The sequence below is a fragment of the Vombatus ursinus genome, unplaced genomic scaffold (genome assembly GCF_900497805.2).
Source record: "Vombatus ursinus unplaced genomic scaffold, bare-nosed wombat genome assembly UNPS02014799.1, whole genome shotgun sequence".
NCBI lineage: Eukaryota > Metazoa > Chordata > Mammalia > Diprotodontia > Vombatidae > Vombatus > Vombatus ursinus.
Window position 1 is genome coordinate 35,110,284 of NW_020954577.1, and position 22,714 is coordinate 35,132,997.

The following is a 22,714-nucleotide window of genomic DNA, read 5'->3' on the forward strand; positions in this document are numbered from 1 at the left end:
TTACAAGTTCCTAGATAAAGTCTGTCTTCCTAGAAAATCATTTTAATTTTCATGTCTAGTTCCCACATAAGAAATGTGGCTAGAAGCCAGACGCATATATTTTTTGTCACATTGTCCACATATCTTATGCATAATCTGCTCACAGCAACAGTGCTGGAGAATGAATCAATGGTCCTAGATACAAATTCTGTATCTGTCATTTATTAACTGCATCCAGTCAAGTCCCAAATTATTGCACTGTACTAAGTGCGGGGCATATAAAGAAAGGCAAAAAGTGTTTCCTGATCTCAATTTGATTATGGTCTAATGGGGGAGAAAAAAAAAACCTACCAAAAAAAAAAACAACCAAGGGATTAGCTAGAGTGTTCTCAGGAACCCAGCAAATCTGAGAGGCCTGGACTCTATATGGCTAGGGTTTTTGTGCCTTTCTGTCTCCTTTTACGGAAACCTAATCCCTAAGGATTAGGGGAAAAGAAGGGCCTTCATGTTAAAGGAGGTAGAGAGAAAAGCAACATTAGGGACATGTTGCTTAATATTAGTTCAATCACAACAGGATAAATTGAAGATAATCAACAAAGGAAAATCACTAGCATTTAGGGGGATGAGAGAAGGCTTCTTGCCCAAATTGGGATCTTAGCCTAGACTTGGAGAAAGCCAATAGGTGGAGATGAGGAGGGAGGGAATTCCAGCAATGGGGAATAGCCAGAAAATGCAGAGTTGGGAGATAGGTGACCTTAGCCAGGTTACTTAAACCACTTTGAGCCTCAGTATCTTTCTCTAAAAATCGAAGCTTTTGGATTAGCTCTCTTCAAGTGCTTAAAAAATGTAACTTATTTAGGTCTCAATCATCCATATTAATTGAGAAAAACAAAGAAACACCAAAGCAATAGACAGTCTAGAATGACTGAAGAATATAGTTGATTTTGGAATCCTTGACATTTCAAACGTGATGATAGCACTTGAATAAGGTAATTTTTCCCCTTATAAAACTACGAACTCTAATTTCACCAACTGCATAAATTGCTCAAGGGTGTTCTAAGCAGATACCTTTCCATTTTTCTTATTACATAAAATGACTCCTTAATTGCCGATTCCTCCCCCCCCCAAATTCTGTGACTGATCTGTAGTCTTAGCATACACACTGAACAACAGAGGAGTTAACTTTATTGTATGTCTATTTCCCTTTTTAGGCTCTTTAATCTAAAGAATAGGAATCACAGAATCCCCATGTTGCAAGGTCAACCTGTATCTGAACAAGAATTTTCCCACCAGCCCAACCTGTGGTCAGCTAGTTTGAAGGCCTTCAATGAGGGGGAACTTGCTACTCCAGGGCAAACTCATTCTACTTTCAGCCAGCTCTAATTAATAGAAGCATTTCTTTACATCAAGCCTAAAACTGTCTTTTTGGAAAATTGATCCATGGCTTCTAGCTCACCCTGGTGCCCAACAATCCCTCATTTGTAAGGCAGACCTTAAAATATCCAAAGTCAGCTATCACACCCTACCCCTGACCACCAACTCTCTCTTATTTAGGATTCTGCTGTGGAATTTTGCAATATCTTTTTTTTTTCCTTCTGGTTCTCCCTAGCAACATTGCTAAGTTTCTCCAAGGAACTGGGCAATACCTCTTCAAGCCATAAATCTCAAGTAGAAAGAGTACTGAACTTGGAGTCAGAAGAACAAGATTCAACCTAGTTTTTGCCACTTAACTTTCACAAGTGAAAAATCTCCTCAGTCTCAGTTTCTTCATTTGTAAAAATAGGGGCCTGGACTAGATACTTTTCAAAGTCCCTTACAGCTCTAAATCCTATGAACCCTGCCCCAAGAGAAATTCCTTTTCAAACTGTCAGGCTTTATCAGTTCTGCCAGACCTATCCTGTTATCTTGCTTTTTCTTGACCTCTCAGTCAAGGACTCTATTGAGCCTAATTTATTTCCACAAAGGGAAGCCAGCCTGGGGCCTTTTTCACTGTGAAGTAGCTGGCTTCTGAGTCAGCTGTGACCTGTCCAACATCCCTACTGAGTTGTCTCCATAGACAGTAGGGTCAAATCAAGTCGTCAACTAGCATTTATTAAGTAGCTGCCTCATTCCAGGCACTGAGAGAAGCATTGGGTTAAAAGGAATCTCCACTGACCTATGCGAATGGAGCTCCAGGGCTCACCTGCTCAGGGTCATGTTTGCCATAATGGGTAGAGAAAGACTTGTGAGAGATAATTAATAATTTACATTTACATGGTGATTTATGATTTGCAAAGCACTTTCCATGTATTATCTAACTTAATTCATTCAATATGGGGTAGATGCTATTATCATCCTCATTTTATAGATAAAAAAACCAAGACGTATAGAGATTAAATTATTTGCCCAAGGTCAAACAGCAGATAAGTGTAAAGTAGAATTTGAAATCAGGTTTTCCTGACTCTAAGTACATCATGGGATCTACCGCAACTTCTGGGTGCCATCAAAAGGAACCCCAAGAAGCCAAAGGAACCGCAGAGTCAAGCAGAACATCAAAGGAAAAAAAAATCAAGGGGTTTTGCTCATTTAGAAACGTGGAGTAGTGTCTCTGTCTGTCTCTCTCTCTGTCCTTCCTTCCCTCCCTCTCTCTGTCTCTTCCTCCCTCTACATACACACACACACACAAGCATGATAGTCTCTTACCTTAAAAAATTGACATTGTAATGGGCAAGACCACATGTAAAATGGAGCTGGAAAGGGGAGGAGGGGATAAGTATGCAGCAGTAGGGTGAGGCCTGGATCTCAACAAGATAAGGCTAAAGCTGTTCTATCAAAGCTGAAAGACTTAGAGAAAGAGACTAAATTATCTCAGGGGAAAAAGGAAGAGAAAGAGGCGAAGCAGTAGCAAAGAATGAGGGTTGTTTCCTAACTTACCTTTAGTCATTTCCTTCAGCAATCATGGAATGTGGGGTGTGTGCATGTGCATTTGTATACACTATACTGATTGCCACTTTTCAGAATTAGTTGGCTCCCAAGTACAATGTAAGCTCTTTGAGGTCAGGGACTGTGGTTCTTTTGTCTTTTTCTGAAGTCCCTTGTGTGTAGCAGGTGTTACTTATGTAGACAAACACATGTATGATTACATCGAAGGGCATTTGATGGTATATGCAATCATTTATAAGTTTCTATGAAGACATAGAAACCACATATGTAAATACATTCATAGATCTGACAATGGATAACCACAATTTAGAGACTCATCTCACAGGATGATAACAGGGACAAAAATGGGCCCTATCAATCATGTCACAGCCTGCCATCCTGATTACGAAGTACATGCTGTCCATTCCTTTGAGCATGATGACATGTTATCAAAAGATGATAAATGCACTCCCAAATAAGTAAGGCTAAAAATGCCTGCAATATTTCTCCAGTTCTATAATAACAGCCATCTTGAAATGGATATCCTCTCTGCTGGGTAGTTACAAGCAAAAGGCTCATTTCACACAAATACAAAGGGGTAGAAGCCGACCCAAGTTAAGTTTGCACCAAATATGAAAATGGACGCTCCATTAAAAATGGGGAAGAAATGGCGCTGAGGTAACATCAAGAACCAGCCTGTGCCACATGCCCTGTTGACTCTATCCCTTTGATTCACCTTCTTATTGAAAGGTTTTTAGTGCATGACAATCTCCAGTTGGCATTGGCTCTTGGGAAAGGGATTTTTTTTTTTTTTGCATTTATTTGTTTAATCTCTTTAAAGCAGCTGAACAGTGTTAGCTCAAGGAAGAACTTGGAATTGGATTTTGAGTCCCAGAGGATACCTCAGTGGTTTTGAGAGATAGTCTTAAGTCCTAGTGGGTAACAAGGCCATTTGCCTTCAGACTCTATTAATAAGCTGATGGGAATAAGCATTATAGTTAAAAGCTACAGAAATCCATTTATTTTATTCTCTTGATTTAAGTGAACTAAAGCTTCCTAAAAGGCCGCTATAACAGCAACAAGAATGGCATCAACCTAGATGAGAAGGAGGAAAGGGAAAGAAAAAAAACAAAAACATGGGAACAAAAAGACTGTCAGAGATGCTGCAATGAACAAGAGGATTTTCATCCAAGGAGGGAGAAAGTGAGGAATCAGAATAGGAGAGTCCAGAGCCAGTTGGAAGCCAAGAAGGCCTCAGTGACCCTGGCAACAAGGGAAAAGATGGTCATCTGCAGCAAGAATTCGCCAGTGGAGCTTCTGCAGATCCACTGTCAACTTTGCTTGGGGCTATTAAACCAGTGGAGCAAAAAATAGACACATTATGTCCACAAATAACGAAAGCTGGGTGTAGTGAAGGAAGAGATTCAAATGGCACAACAGATGTCTCAGGACTCTCGTTACAAGGTAGATGCACTGAAGTGCTCTTTCGGGGGCTCTGAAGAAGGAGAATGGCTTATTGTGCACAAAAATGAAAGAAGTACGAAAATGAAGTTTTAAAGACTTTCTGCATTCTTTGTTGTGTCCCAGATGTGCTGTTTAGGGTCTATTTGGGGAACCTGATGGAAGCTGGGTCAATATGGTGTCAAACCCAACTATTTAACACTACATCTGCATATGGGAAGACCTGGGTTCAAATCCCACTCCCTGTATTGCACTAAGTTCAAAAGATATCCATTGACTCAACTGTATGTTAGAGGAAAAAGGGAACTATTGTCAGTTATTAGTAGAGGAGGGACACAATTGGACATTGAAATGTAATCATTTCCATCACTTGATCTCTCTATACCTCAATTTTCTCATCAGTAAAATAAGGAGGTAGTACTTAATGTTCTCTAAGGTTTCTCCCAGCTTTAGATCTCTTTATCTGTAACATCATAGTCCAGTGAAAAGAGTTGTGGATTTAGGGTTCGAGTAGTGGGGCTTCCTGTCTGATACTGGCAATTCTGTTTCTCTAGAACTGATTTAGCATGTGTAGGTCCACTGAGGTACCTTCTAACTCTCCCTTTGTTCACCTATGCATGAAATGGGAATTTGTTCTGTGGCTTACAGTAGGATAGAGATCAAAAAACATTAGATTTTCTGAGTCTGAAGAACTGGAATTCCAATCCTGATTTATGCTTAATGTCTTTATCATCTAGATCAAAACCTCTCTCTTCTTTGAGCCTCAGTTCCCTCAACTCTATGATGAATGGGTCAGCCTGGGTGACTTGAAGACTCTTCCAGTTCTAAGCTCTAGTATCCTATTGAGTCGTTTGTCAAATTTTCTTTGTTACACACGTTAGGACATATTTTCAACCATTGTTTCACACTCCATTATTTTTTACATTTTTGGTTAGATGTATTCAGTTAGATTGGAGGATTTAAAACTGGAAAGGAGAAATAGCCATTACCTAGAAGGAGTTCCTCATCTTGCAAATGATGAAACTGAGGCCTAAGAAGGTAATGTGACTTAAAGCCATCCAGGTAGTAAACAGTAAAGCCAGGATCAGAGCCCAGATTTTGTGTCCTATCAAGTATTCCTCCACTACAAAATGCCCTCTCACCTAAGGACCTTAGGCTTGTCAAAACCATCAGTTTGTTTCTGTCTCATCAGAAAACAAAAGCAACTCATGATGGGGGAAGAATCTTTTATTAATATCAAATTTACCTCATTATTGACTCATGCTTTGTATTGACTTTCCTGCCTACCTCAATTCTGGACTAATTGTTTTGCCCTGAACTCTGTGTGTGCTTATGTATGTTCTTACTCCTCTGCTACAAATACCTGGACTTCTCCAACAGGATGGATATATGGTACCATTCTTTTTCTCTACCCTTCAGATTTCTTGGATTTGGCCAGACCAGTTGATGACAGACACTTGATATTCCATAAAGCAATGGGGAAGGAAAGAGTGCAGGGACTAGATTCAGGAAAAAGGGGTACAAATATGAAAGAGTAATACCTGTACTATGAGGGAGGAACACCTACTTCTGCTTCATTGGCTACACTAAAGTTGTGGACTCTATGAGTCATAACAAGATATGATATGTCCTCAGAAGGATGGGAGTACCAGATCATCTTACTTGCTTCCTAAGGAAGCTGTATGCAGGTCAAGAAGCAAGAATCAGAACCAAACATGGAACTGATCGGATTAAGATTGGGAAAGGAGTACAATGAGGCTGTATGTTGTCATCTTATTTATTTAATTTATATGCAGAACACATCATGTAAAATGCCAGGCTGAATGAAAGAATAATTGGAATTAAGGTGGCCGAGAGAGAAAATACGAACAATCTCAGATGTACATATGATACTACTTTAGTGGCAGAAAATGAAGAAGGATTAGGAAGCCTCTTGTTGAGGGTGAAAGAGGAAAGTATAAAAGTTGGCTTGAAGCTTAACATTAAAAAACAAAGGCAAAACAAACAACAACAACAAAAACACTAAGATCATGGCAACTGGTCCCATCACTTTCTAGCAAATAGAGGAAGAAGAAATAGAAGTGGTGTCAGAGTTTATATTCTTGGGTTCAAAGATCATTGCAGATGGTGACTGCATTCATGAAATTCTAAGACATTGGCTCCTTTGATGAAAAGCTATGGCAAATCTGGACAGCATACTAAAGGGCTGAGACATCAACTTGTTGAAAAGGCCTGTATAGTCAAAGCCATGGTTTTCCCAGTCTCAGGGTATGACTGTGAGAAGTGGACTATTTGCAAAGCTGGGCACCGCAGAATCAATGCTTCTGAATTGTGGTGCTTGAGAAGACTTTTGAGAGTCCCTTGGACAGCAACTAGATCAAATCATTCAATATTTAAAGAAATTAATTCAGATTATTCATTGGAAGGTCAAATGCTGAAGGTTAAATACTTTGGCCACATAGTGAGAATACAGAACTCATTGGAAAAGACCCTGATATTGGGAAAGATTTAAGTCAAAAGGAGAAGGGGACAGTAGAGAATGACATGGAGATTGAGAGTGTCACGGAAGCAAAGAACATGAGCCGGGACAGACTTCAAGAGATAATGGAGGATACAAGGACCTGGCGTGCTATGGTCCCTAGGATCACAAAGAGGTAGACACAACTGAATGATAAAAACAATAGAGCCATGGGGAAGAGGGAGAGGGAATGAAAGAGAAGAAAGAGGCAGGCTAGGCATTAGTCCTTTAATTTCATTAGAACAGAGAGGTCTGAAAACTACTAACAATCCAAGTCAGCATCTTCTCTCACAGGGTTGGGGTGAGCAAAGTGGTTTGCAGATCTTAAAGTTTCATACATGTTTATTATTCTCTGAGAAATATAAACCTTCTGACATCTACCCTTTCTTTCCACTTTTACCACTACCTACAACTTGTCTTATTTCTAGCTCTACCTAAATCATATCACCAAGACATCTGGATATTTAGAAACATTTAGACAATAGCCTGAGAATTTTTACTTTTTAATCTTGCTACCTATTATAATTTAAGAGATTGACATTTAATTATACACACACAGAGTAAATGGGGAGGCTCGGATAGGAACTATTTTTTTTTTTGTCAATCTAGGCATATTAAACATGAAGAAGAACATGGATTTTCTCTGCATTTGCACTTCAGTCCTAGAGTTCTAATCACAAGCATTGCTTAGTTTCTCTTTGGTCTTCTATTTGATTTCCTGCAGTAACCAACAGAATATTTCATGACAGCAGAGAACTTCTTTTGGTTTAATTGGCAAGCTTGCAGTGATATCTTGTTTAAATGGTTCACTGATAGCACAGTTCATTAACTGAATAATGCTGGATGGAAACATGGTAAGGAGCTGATGCTCACTGATAGCTTATTCTGAACCTTTCCTAAAAACACTGAATTCACCTCTTCCTAAATGGGGAGTGGAGACAGGTAGGGACAAGTTACTTGAATCAGGTCATTTGACTTCTCTCCCTTACTGTCACTATGTGATTTTTCAAAAATTATGCAACTTCACATACAAAGGATTTCATGAAAAAATACTAGAGCCATAAGTAGCACTTTTGGACAAACAGCAAGAAAAGCAATGGCCAATCCATTTGGTGGCAAGGGAAAGGAAAATGGATGACAGGACCTAGAGTAGAGTCATACTAAAAAGAAGCAGAAGGCTGGTCAGTCACACCTCTTGATAGTCTTCAGTCCCTACCCTGTAGTTGGCCTCCTCGTCCAAATCTGATGGATGCCTCTCAGTGAGGTTGAGGCATCATGGGGTACAATAAAATGTACTGAACTTGGAGTCAGTAGAGACCTAGGTTCAAATCTTGTCTCTAACTCAAACAATTAAAGCTCTGGCCAGTCTTTTCACTTTCTGGGATCTTAGTTTCCTCATAAGTTGTGATAATAATTACTATAGAGCATACTGCTGAGTGTCATTGGAAGGAAGAAATGGTATAAGGTATACATGGCTATATAAATGTCAGCTCATTATTTACATGATTTATGTTACACATTTGCTTAGGCAAATAACAGAGTATTAAGTGCAAACAATATACCCTATGTTTGTGGATCGGGTCTATTCACTCTGAGAGTTTTGTAAGAGTCTGGGTATGTAATAAAATCAAACAGGTCCCTCCCAGGTGTGGGTGAGGGTGAGGGTCAGAGACAGAGACAGAGAGACACACATAGAGAGAGAAGAGATACAGAGAGAGGAGAGAGAAGGGGAAAGGGAGGAAGTAGAGATTTATAGCTAAAAAATAAATAGATATGTGTGTGATACTATGAACTCATGCTGTACATATCATAATATGACCTACTTTGAAAATCTAGCCTTACTATAGTCAGGCTGCCTGAAGTCTTCAGAAGATACCTTTAACCAGAAGAGTCAAGATTTTTCATTACTCCCTATAACCCTCTTATCCCATATAACACATTCTTATTTCTGGATACATAAGGCTAAGGAGTTACACAGGGTAAGTGAAAAGAAATAAACTGATGATATTCTATCTCAGCAGGCCAAGTGACACTGCCACGCTGAATCTCATAGGGAACTCTGGCTGGCATACTCTGGTGCATCATCTGCTGTCAGACTGAAGATTGATGAACTCCATCATACAGGTACAGAATGGTTGTTAAGGTGATCCCCTAGACAGCTGGGTCCCTGGAAAATTTGCTTGTCAAAGTCAGCTGGTTGAGTTAGCCATTGTCACAGTCTTGGAGGATTTTACCGCTTGAAAATAGTGACTGCATGTACAAAGACAGCCTTTGGTAGAACCCCTGTCAGGCTAAATATTGGCCCAGAGAGAAGACTGATCTGGCTCAGTATGGCATTTCTGATATCTTTTCCATTGCTTACTGTCAGGGCTAAAATGATAGAAATTAAATTAGACGAGTAAGAACACGACCATTTATCACTGAAAAGTAGCAATAGCAATGGATTTCTTTTGTGCTTATGAATCTTCACCCATTTGGTTTTACGCTAACTTATATGCGCTAAAGATCAGATATGTATCCTAGAGCGGTTCAAATAGAGAATCACAGAACCACAAAGGGGAAGAGACCTCTGCAGCCACCTGGTCTAACAATTGCCTCCAAAGAATTACTCTGCAACATACTCCGTAAACCATCAGCTAGCCAGGCTCCAGAGGCTCCCATTACCTCCGGGATCTAATGTAAAACCCTCTGAGTTCCTTGTAAAGCTCTTCACAGACTGGCTCCTTCTTACCCTTCCTGTTGGATTCCATCTCACCCTTTACTCTCCTCCATGCACTCTACCACCCAGTGACACTGGCTTTCATGCTGTTCTCTCCAAACTTCCCTGTCAGTTGCTTTTCTCAGAAATTAAGGTGAACTAGGCACATTTTGGAGGGACGATGCAAGGGGAAAATAAAATGACCAGGTGTCAAAAATTCATTATCTGCTATTGCCCTAAATTACCCTCTTCTCTCTGTCTGATGAACCTCTTTAACCGGCCATAAGCCCTGGCACTGGAGATAATGCTGGGGCAGGAGTCAAGTGAGTAAAGAGACAATTTACATTCTACTGAATGAAACTCCTTTTCCCACATGTGCTGCAATAATGCCTCTTGTCTACTAGGGTGTCAAGGACACAACTAGCTATTTTTTGGGGGTAGCATGATAATGGTGGGGGAAAAAAAACACTTAATTTGGAGCCACAAGTCCTGAAATTCAACTATGTCACTTAGTAATTATGCTCCTTTGGAGAAGTCACTTCCCCTCTCTTGGCCTCAATCTCTCCCTCTGTAAAATGAGGAGGTTGGATTAGATGACCACTATGGTCCCAGCCAGCTGCAAATATCTCCTCATATAACCTGATTCAGGTAAGGAGGCATCTCCCCTACTGACCTTGGAGTCAGGCAGAGGCCAGAAGGGTTTGCTCATCTGGAATATTCCTTCCAGCTGCCTACAGCTGAGAGCACAGCTGCTATAAGATGGGTCATTTTTCAGAAAGAGCAGGAAGTGGAATATGAGAAGAAGGGAAAAAAGAAGCAATACTTTTCATCCTGGAAACATGATGGGTGAGAAGGTATGTGATCCAAGTTTATAAAAATCACAAAAAGTGGTAGACAGGGAAAGAGAGGCATACACAAATCTCAGACTACTTCATCAGTGAGCACCCCTGAAAACTTGAAAGAGGATAATTATAGAAAAAAAAAAGTTTACACAGAACATTGGACTTATAGAACTTATTAGCCCATGAGATGGCTCAGATGGCAAATAGAAATAATTTTATGGGGCTTAGAAACATGGCTGGAAGGAAGACTCGCAATGTTACTGTGAGAAGATGGTTGTGTTCTGAGTTTATCATTCAGGTTTGCAATTGATGTGGAGGAGCACAATAGTGCTTTTCCATGTACTACTTGGTGTCATTGGCAGGTAGGCACACCATAGTGGAAAGGCCATTAGCCTGACCTATAAAGGCATTTAGTAAATGCTTTAATGAATTGGAAATTAAAGGCAGGAAGTAAAAGTCAGCTTTTTCCCTCCCTGTTGTCTTCCCTTCTTCCAAACGTTTGTACAAATGGAAATTCACTTTCTAGCTTTCCCCTCTGAGTTTTTTTTTTTTTTTTGTTCTTTGTTGGTTTGTTTTTGCTCAAGGCAATTAGATGACACAGTGGATAAAACACTAGGTCCAAAGTTGGGAAAACCCAAGTTCAAATTTGGCCTCGCATATTTACTGTGTAGCCATAGGTGAATCATTTAACCTTTGCCTGCCTCGGTTTTTTTTTTAGCTGTAAAACAGGGATGTTAAAAGCATATTTTAAGTCTTGTTTGATTTTAGTTAACAGAGGGTTGAGCAAAGTTCTCTATTGCTACATTTCTCAAAGATCCTTATATGACCTTGACATATAGAAGAGAGACATTCTTGGAGGAGAACCTTTGAGAAAGTGGTTTGCTCTAAAGAATTAAAAAAACAAACAAACAAACAAACAAACATAAGAGTCAACCAAAGTGGAATTCTGTATTCCCTAAACCTTTCAGGAAGTTATAACTGTAACTGGTCTGCTGTGAAATTGTGTCTGATTCATTCTCATAACTTTATAAAGGATGGCATGGAAGGCATATAGATTATTTTAATAAAAGTGCTATATTGTTGGGAATGTAGGCATATAGATAGCCATTGCTGTTTCCTTGGTCACCTTTTCCTTTTTTGTAATAAAGTCTGACATTTTCTAACAATGCACTTTTTATCACCCACCAATTCAGATATGTGAGAATCACTCCTTAAATGTCTTCAAAATCATACCACTTTCCATGTGGACCTCCCCCTGTGTATACTTGGCATGCTCTTCCCATTTTTGTTTTCTTTCATACCTCTTCCAGTTCCTTATACAGTGCATCTAATGTTAGGGCCTATAAGTGCTGGCTTTACAGTCTTTGGTAGTGAAGAGTTTGTTACAAAAACTTTTTTTCAGATCTTTTCCATTCTTCTTTTGTTTACTACCCTTCCAGTTTCTCCTTAAATTCTCCTGGTATGACTTTATTTAGATCTCTTGCCATGTTCTCCTTATTTTTTAACAACTACAAAACAGTGTAACTGAATGTTATTTAACTATAAAGACAAGTTCAATTTTGAGGAAGAATTGAGAAAAAAAATCCCTCCCTTCCTTTTTTACAAAGATTGGCATCTATAGATAAGGAATACTGCATATTCTGTCAGGCTCAGCTGACCTGTTGGTTGGTTTGGGACCTGCTTTTTTTTTCCTTTAGCATTGTGACAATAACTCCAGTCCCTGGAGAGAAATTCAATTTAAAGTAACTAGATTATGTATAAAATACTTGAGGTATACTAACAAAATTTGTAAAGGAATGATACGAAAGAAAAACCTATAAAATATTCTTTAATAAAGAGAGAACTAATTGGAGAAATATTAACTGATCATAGGTGTATAGAGCCAATAGAATACAAATGTCAATACAACTCCAATTCATTTACTTATTCAGTAAGAACTTTGTTTCTGTGATTCCCTGCTCCATGAATATTGGCCCAATAGTGTATATCTATTGCTAACAGGAACCCTGGGATATTCAATCTTCATATAAGGTTTAGCTACAAACCGCTCTCCAAAACTTACTATCTGCAGGGAACTTTCTCTCCTTTTCTCTTCCTCTCTTTTAAATAAGCATCATCTAGTTTCATGGGCTCTGTTAACAGCTACTCTGCTTATACTTTGATTTTTCTATTGGCTTAAAAGTAACATTGCACATGCCTGCCTCCTTTTTCTGCTATACAGATACATTTCAGAAGCCAAGTTTGATAAAAGAAAAATCTATTTGGGGAGAAGTAATTTCATAAGGATGCTCTCAACTGCTACACTAGGGACATGACCTTTTCTGCCACATGTTTATTGTCCAGGTGACACTTGGTTTGGAAGAACTGGGCAATGAAAGAAGAGACAATGGATAGAATACCTCTTCCCAGGATGCTGGGAATGGCATGGAATCCACCATTTAAATACTGCAGTACATGATTTATCAGAGAACCTGACCTCCTTTCCACTGACTTCAGACCACACATTAATCTCCACAGCAGTTTCTTAACTTTGTAGAGAGAATCATTTCTTTTCTTCTGAAGAAAAGTTGGCAATAATTATAATAACTTCTGTGTGAAGTACATGTTTTTGGAAACAGGGTAAGACCAACTATCAAAAAGCATGTTCTTACTAATGCACTGCTGGTGGAATTGTGGACTGATCCAACCATTCTGGAAAGCAATTTGGAACTATGCCCAAAATGCAACCAAACTGTGTACACCCTTTGATCCAGCAATGTAAATACTAGGTCTGTATCCCAGAAAGATCATAAAAAATGAGGAAAGGACAAAAATGAACAAAAAGATTTATGGCAACTCTTTTTGTGGTGGCAAAAAATTGGAAATTGAGGGGATGCCCAACAATTGGGGAACGGCTGAACAAGCTATGGTATATGAATGTAATGGAATAGTAATGTGCAATAAGAAATGATGAGCAGGTAGGTTTCACAAAATCCTGGAAAGATTTGCATGAACTGATGCTGAGTGAAGTGAGCAGAGCCAGGAGAACATTGTACACAGTAACAGCAACATTGTGTGATGATCAGCTATGATAGACTTAGCTCTTCTCGGCAATACAATGATCCAAGACAGTTACAAAGGACTTGTGGTGGAAAATGTTATCCATATCCAGAGAAAGAATTGATGGATTCTTAACACAGATCAAAACATACCATTTTCATTTTTCTCTATTTTTTCATGTTTTTTTTTTCCTTTTAACCTTTTTCTTCTTTTATAGGTAACTATGACTAATATGGAAACATATTTTACACGATTGCACGTATATATAACCTATATCAAATTGCTTACTATTTTAGGAAGAAGGGAGGGGAGGGAGTAAGGGAGGAAAATTTAGAACTCAATTTTTCTTAAATGAAAGCTAAAAATTGTCTTTACATATAATTGGGAAAAAACTGTCAAAAAATAAAAATAAAAAGCATGGTCTCTATTTTCTTGGATTCTAGAGCCTTATCATAAAAATATCTCAGACCACAACAAGTTTTCTGCCATCTTCATGATTTGCAGAGATACCCAAGAATAATTAAGAAATATATTGACTAAAGAAGAATATCTGTACATTCTTTTTAGAAATACACAAAGGAATTCCAATTACAGCATTGTAGAATATTTTCATATGGGAACTTGCAGACTTATTACTTTTCCACTTCCCCATCTCTGACTAGCATTTACAGTGACTTGCAGGCTTTCAAGATCCCAAGTGGGAGCGTCTTTCCTCAGCATATATGTGTGTGTGTGTGTGTGTGTGTGTGTGTGTGTGTGTGTGTGTGTATGTATATATATACACACTCATATAGATATATATATGCATATATAGATATATGTATGTAAACACATATATGTTTATATTTGTGTGTGTATGTTAGAAAGAGTTTTCCTAAAACTCAGCCGAGAAAATGCCTGAATTTTAAGAAATCGGTGATACCTTGTATGCCTTCTTTTATTCTCAATATTTGCAGTAAGTTGTCAAGTGGGATAAGTTAACAGGTGAAAGGGAGAGAGAAAAGATCTTTTCTGAATGAGAGGGTAAGATCCATCTCCCAGATTGAGAGAAGATGATGCACCCACCTTCCTCCATATTTACCATTCCAGGATGGGATGGCATTTGGTCAAGAGGGGAACGGGAGGATGACACTCTAGCAATGTGACAAGAATTTATAGTGCTGTTAAAAAAATGCAAGATAAGCTGATCACAGAAGCATAGAATAACAAAGTCAAACTGGGCTTAGGGAATGCAGTACTTTTCCCATCTAAGCATGGGAAGAAATATCGGGGGAAAACCACCAGGCCTAGTCAAAATTTCAAAGTGGGTGAACTCAGCCTTTGGTATGATTCTACTTGACTCCAGAAGACGCAACATTTTCTGTCCTTTAAAGATAATAATAACAATAACAACAATAATGTAATAATAAATTGCTAACATTTATGTGGCACTTTAAGGTTTACAAAATGTTATACATCAGTTATCTCATTACATGCAGGTACCTTATATTGCTCACGTTGCCAGAACCATTCATTACTATTTCTTAGTTAAGAATTGAGTCAATTTCTCAAAAGTTGCTTAATTCTTTTACTGTTATCAGAATTTTTCAGTTTCAATCTATGATAGATTTATTTCATTTCCTTCCTTAAAATAATATATTGTTCCAAAGTCCCTAAAGATCCTGCTTCTTTATTAAAAATAATCTCTCATCCTCTACATCTTTTTTTCTATTATTTAATATTAAAAGATGTTTCTTTCTTCTGCATTAACATCCATTTACCTCTTTTTCCCAATCAGTTTTAACTTGAGACAGGTAGTCAGTATCTAGAAGCAGGAAAAACTGAGCTGATATTAATGAAACTTGGCTACTGGTCTTTTCAACTCATTTGGTGTGTGGCCCTGCATATGTTCTTTTACTTTCCACTTACTGATAAGTAAAATGAAGATATTGAACTGGTTTTTCTCTTAAGGCCCTGATTAGTTTTAATATCCTTCAGACCCTTTTTGGGCCACTGAGCCCTGGAGTTAATTAGGTCTGGACCTTGCCATGTAGGAGCTCAGAATCTAAGATAGAAAACACCAGAATTGTACACAATCTTCACATAAGGCAATATGGTGTAGTGGATAAAGAGAGAGCCTCTGCTCCAGGAAGACCTGGGTTCAAATAAAAACTTTTGGCATGTACCAGCTTTGTGATCGCAGTCAAGTAATGTAACAGTGCCCCAGGCCAATCTCTAAGTCTATCAGTAGCAAAGCAGGGGTCAATCTTTGCTGAGAGAGGAAGTTTCCTATACTGATAAAATCACAGGCTTAGTATACCCCTACAAAAAGGACACAGATGATTGAACAAAAGTAAAACACTGTCATCGTTCAGTTGTGTCCGAATCTTTGTGACCTGATGGACCATAGCACAAAGGTCCCTTCTATCCTCCACTATCTCCCAAAGTCTGAAAATAAAACTACATTAAGCAGTAAGCAGCTTCCTCATCAAGAAAAAGGGGGCATCGGGCCAGATTGACCTTTGAAGTCCCTTGCAGTTATAGATCTATGAAGCAAACTCCTTGAGGGTCTTTCCTTCTCTAAGCCCCATAAAACAGTAGTGTCAAACTCAAATAGAAACATCCTATTTGGCTGCATAGTGTCTTAGGAAACAATATATTAACATTATCTATGTTGTATTGTATTTTTTTTTCCATTTAGTTAGACATTCCCCAACTACATTTTAATATGATTCCTGGCAGCATTTAGGAGTTTTGCTTGTTTGACACCTCTGCCCTAAAGTATTTTATCGTCCAGAATTCATTCTCCTTATCCTTTCCTCTCAAAATTTCCATACCCTTAATCTGGTTGATCTTTACAGTTAGGAGGAAAGAAATCAGATTAAAATAAATTGCATCTAGATAGGAATGACAGATGGCCCCTGCTTGACTCATTCAGAGGAATTTATGTTTTAAAAGAGGATGCTAATCACAGGAATCTTGGGTGACAAGGAGAATGTGGATGTGGGTGTATAAGAGGGCCAAGGATGAAAATACTTATGTATTGGAGGACAGCCTTCCTGTTCCTCTTCAGATTATATATTTCATCTATGCTTGCTGCTTTGTTGGGGGAATGAACCAGCCACTGTTCTGTTTTACACTTGTTTCTGAGCTTCATCGTAAACAGCCTGGGCAACCATTAAGACAACTACAAGCCTAAGAACCCAGCATTGATCCTGTTTCATATCCCAAATCTTTTCATATCTGTAAACTGGGAGAACCAGCTCCCAAGACATCTAGCCTCATCTCAGCATCTGACTGTCTAAAGTATCTCAGAATCTTAAGAAAAACCTCAGATTGGCTATCTGTGCCCTAACTCCCCCAAATGAGGAACATGCTAAAAGTAGGAAGAACATTACCTTTGGATCAAGCAAACCCAAGTTTCAATCCTGATTCAGCTAACTGCTGTATGTGTGCCCTTGAACAAATTACAACCTGAGCTTCAGTTTCTTTATTTGTAAAATGAACTCTAACTAACTCCTCTAAAATGTTAAGTCTGTTTTAGCTCCTGTTAACTCCTTTCAGTTTTCTAGTGGGTAGCGCCTACCCTATGCCTTTGGATGATGGAATTTTAGGCCATGACTCACTAAACTCATAGTCCCAGATCCTTACTTTCTGAGGTCTCGCTTTTAGTCCCGCTCTCAGAACCCAAGGTGGGCAAAGGCATCTCTGATTTCCAGCTCCAGAGGGCTCTCTTGAAAGTGGGCATAACAAAATCAGAAGTGTTATACCCTAGAAGTTAGGATAAGATCTGGGTACCTGAGCTACCAATGAATTTCCAAGACTAACTAATGTCTCTCCATACATGTTTAGTCTTCTGTTCTTGTAACAATCATTTGCTTTCGACTTTTAAAATGAGATAGAAAGCTCAACATTGACCTTGCTTGCTGTGCCCAGTTATTTCCTAAATGGCAGAGAACATAAAGTTTTTCTTTTAATTTAAACTTTGGAGGGATCCTCCCCCCCCACCCGCCGCCTTGGTCCAGCAGGGAAAAGAGAACTTTAGTCTTAGAGTTTAAAGGAATGCATCTTAGATCTCATCTAATTCTATCCATCATCCCTCATATGGTGGATTCTGAAACCAAAATAGATCCTCTGAACTCCTTGTAGTCTGTGTGTTAAGTGTTGCCTGAGAGATAGATTCAAGGACAGGATATTGTGTGTATATGTGTATATGTATGTATGTATGTATATATGTATGTGGGCAATAATGACTTCCCATTGACTTGCATTCCAGCCAAAATTCTGTCAATCCCAAGTAGTCATGACCACCTTATCCTTCCACAGAAAGTTGTTACTCTACTTACAAAGGGGAAAAACATCTTGTTTATTTGACACTAAGCCTTATAAACTGTGACTTAAGTATGCCTCAATATTACCAGCTGGGACAAAGTTGGAGTAACTGAAAACTCTGGAGTCTAAGGGAGAGTCCTGCGCCATTGTGAATGGGGAGACCCAAAGTTAGCATCTTCCCCATTGTGAATAGAAAACTCTAAGCCAGTATTTTATGCAAAGAGCATAATGGCTTCTACAATTAGTAATTTGATTAAAATTACTTAGTGTTTCTGGTCATTTTCTTCCACATAGATCTGTGATTTATCAATGTGGGGAGCCAATACTGACTGACAACTCCTTTGTAATTTACAGTCTTAGAGAGTTATCTGGGCCATCTGAGTGGATTATCCAGGGTCATCCAGGTAGTATGTCAGAGACTGAACCCTGCTCTTCCTAACTCCAAAGCTGGCCCCCAAGCTTCTACTCCAAGGATCTCTCTCTATTTTTTTGTCTTAGTAAGCATATTTATTTGGTTCAAGTATTCTCTTGAACAAAAGGGCAATCTGTCCTAGGTAAGGAATTGTCTCAAGTAACAATGGGAGGCTTCCTTAATATTTATTCTCCATTTGCACATACTTTTATAATACAACTGGGATGTAACTTTAGATACACAACCAGAGGTCATTATCAGGATAATATAATCCCCAGATCATAATATTTGCTTTCCCCCTAAACTTTCAGATGGTGTCATGGTGTTTAAAATATCTGTTTAGGGAGATTCTACTGGGTTCACCTGATGCTCATAAAGCTTTTATTTGCAAAAATTGTCCCAAGCGGCAATTTAAAGCCCATTGCTTCTGCTCAAAGACTCTGTTAAGAAGAGTAATTGGCATCAATAACACTTACCTGTATGTGTGGAGGAGAGGCTACGCAACCATAATAAGTTAGGAATCATAGCACAGTTACTTTAAACAATGAAGTGAGTGGAATTTATGAGACAAAAATTATTCCTAATGAGGCCTTTGGTTCCTTTATAAAATGAGAGTGGAAAGATGGGAGAGAGTTTATCATGAAATCCAATTGCACATCAGTCATTGGAAAGAGTTGGGTGCTGCTCCCAAACTGCAAACCAAATCCTGGATCCCACAGAATGCTTAACTTTTCATCAATATCACAGGAGACCTGGATTCAAATCATTTACAAGCACTGAATCCCTCAAAAGTCAAGATCCCTTTCACAGATGGAAAATTCACAATGCACCTGGGAATTGTCTGAATCTATTGAAAAGAAAAGGGACGGGGCAGGGAATTCACCACTGGATAGAAAAATGGCTCCAGAGGGACGTTGGCATGGCAAACACATAACCCAACAGAGGAGGGAGATGTGAAAACTAAACCCCCAGAATGGTAACAATGACAACAACAAAGATCATCTCATAACCTGTTTTGTCAGAGCTGGTATTGATGGCATTGGTAGTGATGGAGGTGAAGGTAGTCTTTGCGCTGTCCTTGGCAGGTACAGATTTCTGTTTATTTTTCATGGCTTCCAGTGCTTTGAGCTTCTTGGCATGTTTAGTGCCTTTGTAGTGGGCCGCAGCCTGGCTCTACAAAGGAGAACAAAATGAACCATGCAATCAGGCTCATTTCTAAACTGGCATTCTCTGTATTAGTACAAATACAGATGACCTTTCAATAATGGGTACCATCCATGCTCTTCCTGACAATGATCAAGTGGCTAGTGCTCTTCAGAATGATGCCTAGAAATTAATGAACTTGGGTTCTTAAAAACCCCAGGGCAGAAATGATTGAATTGGATGAAACCTGAAAACAACCACATCCTACCACATCATTGAACTTTTTTTTTTTTGTGGTATGAGGAATATCACATTGGGACATTGGAATTTTGCCTCCATTCTACCATATTGCTTGTCTCCCTAAGATTTAAACAAGGAGACTAATGAATTGTCCATCTGGCTCATTTGCTCAGAAAATGTATCCACTGCAATCACTGAATGCATTACTAACTGAGGAGTTGCCAAAAGTGTTTATGAGTAGGAGCTCATCGCTAAAAAGGAAAGGGAGTTCTCTACAGATACATAGGTTGAGAGTTTAGGAGAAAATATGACACCTACATTCTAAGGTTGGGGAAAGCTGTTCAACTTTCTGGCTTTAAAAGGAAGAATTATTTTATCCTGCTCCCTCCTGAAGGGGGCTAGTAAAATTCAAGGCTAAGGACATTCTTTCAAATCATGAACCTCAGAGACTCGGACCTATTGTCAACGGCTCTCTAGACTTTTTTTTTTTTAATACATGTATCCTCTTCCTTTTATTTTTATTAATACCCAAAAAATATGTATTAGGAAGGCCTTTAAAAATATAAATCCTTCCTTTAATCCTACTTTTCTCTCATTGTTTAAAGAGGATCAAGAACACAGAGCCTGGGAGGATGGGCTAGAGTGCTAGGTTGTACTGAGGACTGCTTGGGGCCCTTCCAATTTTGAGATGCTGAAATATCTGAAAATTCTTAAACCTGAAGATCTTGCAGAACAGTACCCAGTGGAGAAATATCTCTCCAACTCTGAGGACCTATGATGTAAATAATATCACTCTTTTTTGTTGAATATATAATTCTGTTTTAAAATTTAAGTTGTATCCTTCTCCTCTCCATTATTTCCTCTTTCTCCACTCCATTCTTTCTTCCTTGAAGACCAAGAGAAAAACCAACCTTATACAAGGCTTGGAATAGAAATGATTGTGATAATTAAGCTATGATGACTTAACAGACCACAAAACCCTATCAATGATGGAAAATGCCAGTCTCATTTGTCACTAAGCATCCATGAAAAAGCAAACATTTATTGGCATCCCCATTGTCTCGCACAGAGTAGAGTTTAATGTTGAATTGAACTGAACTAGGAGTAGGGAAAATTAGTAAATATATTGTTGAGAATAGTGATCTGGCTTTCGTCAGTGAGTTGTTTTTTTTTTAAGTAATCTCTGTGCTAATAAACATTCAGAAATCAGTCTTTCATCTAGCTACTGGAAAAGCATACTTATTCATTTTAAAATAAGTGATCTAGTACTTAAGGTTCATCATTCTGACTGGCCAAAATATGTGTCTTTAAAATACAAGTACCAGGTACCCTTATTGAAAGAACACTGGACAGTGAAGTTATTTATTAGAAACAATTTAAACATATAGCACAGACATGCATCATTTACACATTTTCAAGGACACATAACACTGAGACACACTGTAAACCAAAAACAAGAAGGTAAGTGATGCTATAGTTAAAGAAACAATGTTGTATTAGCATGATCATGCAATATAAAGTATTTCCATTAAATATAAAATGTTTGTTTTGTTGCTCTCACCAAGTGATAACCATTTACTTTAATGTTATTATTCCTTTTTAATCTTTTTTTTCTTTTTTTTTTGAGATTGGGTGTCCCTATCCCACCAAGGCTGAAAGTAGAGTAGCCACTCACAGGTATGATCCCACTACTGAACAGCACAGATATTCTGACCTGCTGCATTTCTACCCTTGGGCCAGTTTACCTTTCCTTGAGCAGCCTGGTGCCCCCCACTCCTAGGAGCTTACCATATTTTTGCTAGACTTAGTTCAGACACCTGATTATACTTAACCCTACTAGAGTTTAGAATTTCCGAGCTCAAGCAATTCATCAACGTTGTTCTCTCTGGTAGTAGGGATTATAAGCATGTGTCACCATGCCCCACTAATCAAGCTTTTTTTTTTAATTTTATTTTATTCTGAACTTAAGAACTAAAACAACCACTTCCATAACATGATCGAAAAAAAAAAAGATCGCACATGAAACTGCAAATTTATTATGTACAACTTACTATTGCTTTAAATATGTAATAAAGTTATCCTGTAACTTTCCTTTTCTCTCTTTTTTCCTTCCTTCCTCCCCACCCTAGAGATGGCTACCATTAGATATGTGATATATGTAAAACCACACTATACATACTTCTATTTACTAGTTCTTTCTCTGGATGCAGATAGCATCTTCCTTCATAGGTCCTTTTTTAATTTTTAAATTTTTATTTTTTTTTTAGGTAATTGGGGTTAAGTGACTTGCCCAAGGTCACAGAACTAGTAAGTGTCAAGTGTTTGGTCTGAGGCTGGATTTGAACTCAGATCTTCCTGACTTCAGGGCCGGTGCTCTATCTACTGCACCACCTAAGGGCCCCTTTATTAGATTTTATTTTATTTTTTTATTTTTACTTCATGGGTCCTTTGTAGTTAATTTGGGTATTTATAATAGTCAAAATGACTTAGTTTCTCAAAGTTTTTTTTTTTAATTTGCCTTTAAACTAGTTAAGCTTTTTAAGGGTAATTATATATATTCAATTAAATCATTTCATAGGCAACAACGTCTTGTCAGCTGCATTTTCATCTTTAAAAATTAAATCACCCCATCCTCCATTCTTTCCCTGTCCCCAGTGGGGAAATGTGAACTTTATAGCATTCTGAGATTGGAAAGAAGGGGCGAGGATCTATACTGATAGTAATTTAATCTATGTGGGAAATCCCCAAGCTCAGAATCTAATTTACCCATTTAAATTAGTACAAGTAAGAAAGACATAACATGGATTTGTATGTGAAGTGACAGATACGATAAGATATACACCAATATCTTCACAGGGCAGCTAGGAGATACAGCAGATAGAAGGCCAGACCAGGAGTCAGGAAGACCTGAATTCAAATCCCGACTCAGACACTTACTAGCTGTGTGACCCCAGGCAAGTCACCTACCCCTGTTTGCTTTAATTTCCTTATCTGTACAATGACAAGCCACTCTTTTCCAAGAAAGCCCCAAATGGGGTCACAAAGAATCAGACATGACTGAAAGTCCCTTCCTAGGCCTCCAGTTGGTATCATTACATTTCAGGTGTTTTGCCGTCTTTTAAAATTTCAAACCTCCACCTCCTGAGTGACAGCTATACTTTTTCTTTCAA

The 22,714-nt window shown here is 38.4% G+C and overlaps 1 protein-coding gene across 1 annotated transcript in view; it reads right to left on the reverse strand.

The window, feature by feature from the left end:
* Positions 1-22,714, reverse strand: part of ZNF385D (zinc finger protein 385D) — a 968,814-nt gene that overhangs the window by 78,841 nt on the left and 867,259 nt on the right. The window contains exon 7 of the mRNA XM_027872398.1: positions 19,172-19,334. Coding sequence (XP_027728199.1) covers positions 19,172-19,334 — 163 coding nt within the window. The remainder of the gene's footprint in view (positions 1-19,171; positions 19,335-22,714) is intronic.